Source organism: Dermacentor albipictus, chromosome 4, assembly GCF_038994185.2.
Source record: "Dermacentor albipictus isolate Rhodes 1998 colony chromosome 4, USDA_Dalb.pri_finalv2, whole genome shotgun sequence".
NCBI lineage: Eukaryota > Metazoa > Arthropoda > Arachnida > Ixodida > Ixodidae > Dermacentor > Dermacentor albipictus.
The window spans coordinates 23,216,032-23,220,132 of record NC_091824.1 but is presented as its reverse complement, the minus strand read 5'-3'; the positions used below and the strand labels follow the sequence as shown (position 1 = coordinate 23,220,132).

The 4,101-nt window shown below is 49.9% G+C and overlaps 1 protein-coding gene across 1 annotated transcript; it reads left to right on the top strand.

The window, feature by feature from the left end:
- Positions 1-237: 237 nt before the first annotated feature.
- On the top strand, positions 238-3,534 carry LOC135919224 (leukocyte elastase inhibitor-like). The gene is made up of 2 exons (XM_065452923.1): positions 238-529; positions 1,459-3,534. Exon 2 carries the CDS (start codon positions 1,540-1,542, stop codon positions 2,767-2,769), a length of 1,230 nt encoding a protein of 409 aa, XP_065308995.1. The 5' UTR covers positions 238-529; positions 1,459-1,539; the 3' UTR covers positions 2,770-3,534.
- Positions 3,535-4,101: the final 567 nt, after the last annotated feature.

Genomic DNA, 4,101 nt, shown 5'->3' with positions numbered 1-4,101 from the left:
TCGCCGCCACGATCGCATCCGGCACGTGACGAGAATTAATCTCCTCCCGATGAGTGGCCTACCCCTACGAGCCGCACTCCGGCTCGGGCGTGAACGTCACCGTTCATTCAACGCAACCGAGCCATCCTTCCTCGCCGACCGCGTTCTCGGCCTCGCTCGACGGCAGGTAACGGCGAAGCGCGTGTGTCTGCGGGGAAAAACTGGCGTCCTTGAAATCTGTTGTCGCGCTCGGCGTCGCCCTTTCGCTGTCGGAGCGCCTCGCCGATGGTTGCTCATCCTTTCCGAAAACGGGTTTTCGTGCGTTGCGCTCGCGCTGGTAATGGAAAAAGTGGCTTGCGTTTGATTCCCCTCCCGGCTGTGCGCTCGACTCTCGGCTCAAACAAGGGCGGCATGGCTGCGCCGTCGTCCTCGCTGAGCTGTCGCTGTCGCTCGTGTCGCTGCGAGTAAAACGCGTCTGTCCAGCGGGTCTCAACAACCAGCTCGTTGGCACTCCGTACTTCTAAGACGGCTGGCTGTCGTCTATCGACGGGCAAGTATTTCAGTTCATCAAAACTTCGTGCCTTGTACAGTGTTCCTCTGGCGATAACCAGGAACTTTGGATCACTACTTTAACGGAGCACTTCGTCTGCAACCAGTTGTGTCAGTGTTCACAAAAGCGATGAAAGGTGCTAGTTGTTGGATTTTCACGGTTTTCTTGGCATCAGTCATGCTAGGATGGGGACGGGAAAATGCGGACAGCTTTGGCGCACTGTTTCGGCGTTTTCCTGCTCCCGTACTTTGACACATAGCGCAAGAAGAACGCGTGTCAGTTGTTTATACTGAGCGACACGGCATTTGTATATATTATCGTTTTAGTTCCGTAGCTTCTTTAGCGGGCTGTTTATGACGTAAACAACAACATAGTGTTTAAAAGAAATCCCCCAGTAAATTTTGAGACGGCGTACATTACGGCTACTCGTAGTAATGCTTTCTTCTGCAGAGAAAGGCAGTTTTGTAAGTTATAAAGAGTTTCCGTAAGGAGCCACCAAAGGAAAAAAACGTACAACATGCGTTCGTGTTTCGCGTTCGCCTTTTTCCAGAAAGCTTTTCTCGTTTATTTCAACAAAGCGAGTTAGAAAGCGAAGTGCTCATTTAGTAGCGAACGACGACCATGGTAAAAAACGAAATAAATGGCTTGTCGTTTTAACTGCGCACTACAGGATTTTGACCAGAGTCGTCTAGCCTTCGCTGGAAACACATCAGTGCAGTAGCATTTGCCAAAAGCGCGAAATAATACTTGCACATGAATAGAAACACGGCAAAAAAAGTGTCGTTTGGTTACCGTCAGCTGCAGACGGAGACCTACCTGATGCTTTCGTGATTGCCGAAAAATGTTTGTTATTGCGCTGGCCCAAGTGCGTTTCGTTGTACGCCACGCCTGTTTTCACGAAGTGACTTTTGCTTCTTGTCCCCGCACAGCCATTCACGCCGCGGATACAGCCCCTCAGCCGGCAGAGCTGCGTCCGAAGTGGAAGGTCGCTATCGATCGGAGACGCGGAAATGAAGCTCGCCTGGCTCGTTTTCTGCATTATGGCTCCTCTGGGAGTCCATGGGGGTCTTTTAGACACTCTCCGTGAACTCAAAGCACAGAAAGCGCAACAACGGTCTCAAAAAACGATCGGCGATGTTGTGAACGGCAACAACGGGCTGGGCATCAGCCTTCTCCAAGCCTTAGGTGACCAGAATGTGCTGCTTTCCCCAATTAGTGTCAACATCGTCCTTCATATGGTTCTCATGGGAGCGCGGGGACGCACGGCCTACCAGATGTCTGCTCAAATGGGCCGTCCTTCAAGTGCTCTCATGAGTGAACTTCTCGGGAGAATGTCATCCCCAGGTGGCAAAAACAGGGCCACAGCTTTGGACCACGCTTCGGCTGTGCTCATTCAGGAAGGCGCTCCCTTTAATGCCAGCTACTATCGAGAGATCAATCGGCTTTTTGACGCCAGCCTTGCAACAGTGCAGTTCGGCGAAGGCCGAGGAAGCGACGTCGTCCAAGAGGTCAACGAGTGGGCAAGCAGAAAGACTCGAGGACGGATACCTCGCTTTCTGGAAGAGGCTCCCGAGGAAACCACGAAGATGCTGGTGCTCAACGCTATGTATTTCAAGGGCGACTGGAAAACTCAGTTCGATCCCGAGTTCACCGACAAGCGTGTTTTCCGCAACCAGGATGGAACTTTCACCAATGTTCCCATAATGTTCATCATTGAAACCTTCGACTTCGGGCATGACGACGGACTGAACGCGGACGCTCTCAGGGTGCCGTACGCGGATGACCAGTATAGCATGATACTCATGCTTCCACGAAACCGCCACAGCCCCCTCGCGAGCATCGTGCAAGGCCTCAGCGCGGAAAAGATAGACGAAATCATCGGTAACATGAAGCCCGAGCAAGTTGAGCTCAGCCTTCCCAAGTTGAGCTTGCAGAGGATGCTCAAATTGCGCTCTCCTCTCGAGAAACTAGGGCTTAGGGTGCCTTTCACAGACGCCGCGGATTTCAAGGGAATAAGCGAACAGCTGGACCTGCGACTTAACGAGATTCTCCACAAGGGCGCGTTGGACGTTGATGAGGTGGGGACACGTGCCGTCGCGGCGACGCAAGCGCAATTTGTGTCCAAGTCCCTCGTGCACTTCAAACAGTTCACCGTTGATCGTCCATTTTTGGCGCTTATCCGTCACGAACCCACCGGAGCGATCCTGTTCATTGTTCAGGTCTTATCCATGCAGGCGTGATGCACAACACGCTTTCACACTGGATTTTATAGTGACTCGCAGTCTTGTGTATTCGAAGGTGATTGTCGCTTTGTGTGCGTGCCTATGCAAGTACTGGGAGTCCTTGAAATGCGAATGACCGAAGCGTTCCTCACGGTGAAAACCGTATACGCGCAATGTTGTGTTTCACTTCATGAATTTGTCTACGAAGCTTTTGCCGTTGTGGCGTGCGTTGAGTGCTCTGGAACTGTGAAACAACTTCAACAGAAAATGAAAGTGTCGCTACGTGATATGCAGTTTTTCCTTCGTGAAAAGTGCCTGTGATTATAAATGTAACAACGATATTTTCCTTCGATTTGTGAACGGAGTGTTTGCTTTCTCTTCAGCTTAGGATCTATTACATTTTGCTTTTAGCTCAAATGCAACAATCATAAATAGACATATCATGAACATCGTCTCTATTGAATTGTTTATATTGAGTGAACTGGTGATTCATGTTGTTTCAATGAATGTTTTTTTCTTTGAAGGAGGTTTTGTGAGTGTATACATAATTACACGCAGTTTATAGTGAAGGTACGCCTAAGGAATTCACACTATATCGAGCGACGCAACAGGCATTTACAATCTCCTAAGGGCCTGCGAAATGAGATGCCCCGCATACTTGTCCACTGGATAGGGACATGCACTGTGTGGAGCTTTAAAAATATTTTAGAGGAATAACGCGCTCGCCAGTAAATAAGAAATGCAATAAAACTAAATGAAAACCAGCCGGAGTGGCACCATTGCTTTTGTCTCCTTCTCTTGTTCGATATGTCCACCGCTGTTCATAACGTCGGTGCGTCTAAAAAGAGGAATAGCGCATAAATAGCTGTTGTATAGGGCTTTGTATATTGGATAATATTCACTTGAAACACGACACGAACAACGATGTCCCTCATAAATTTAGGCTATAATCTGGAACAGGCACGTACCCAGGGGGGGGGGGGGCCGGGGAGGCCCGGGCCCCCCCCGAAATCAAATGGCATACCCCCCCCCCCTCCCCACCCACGCCACCACTCCTCACACATTCCTAAAGCGCCGCCAGATCAATGTTGAGACTTGGCAGCTATTAATCAGTCAGCATTCTGCTGCCTTTTTCACTCCTTTTAGATGGCGGTAGTTATCGGCATCTCTTGTAATGTGAAGGACAGTTTTCTCATAGATTCCGCACCCATGCGATTAACTCGAGATGCGTTCAGTTGTCACGATCTATTCAACCGTCACGCGCATAGCTGTTGCTTTTGTTAGTTCAACCTTCTTTGTTTAGGCTGATCCTGGGACCAGGAAAGGGATGCGGCTGTTACTGAGCTGGTC

Coding starts and splice junctions, on each gene's coding strand:
- LOC135919224 (XM_065452923.1), top strand. CDS start 1,540: ATGAAGCTCGCCTGGCTCGTTTTCTGCATTATGGCTCCTCTGGGAGTC.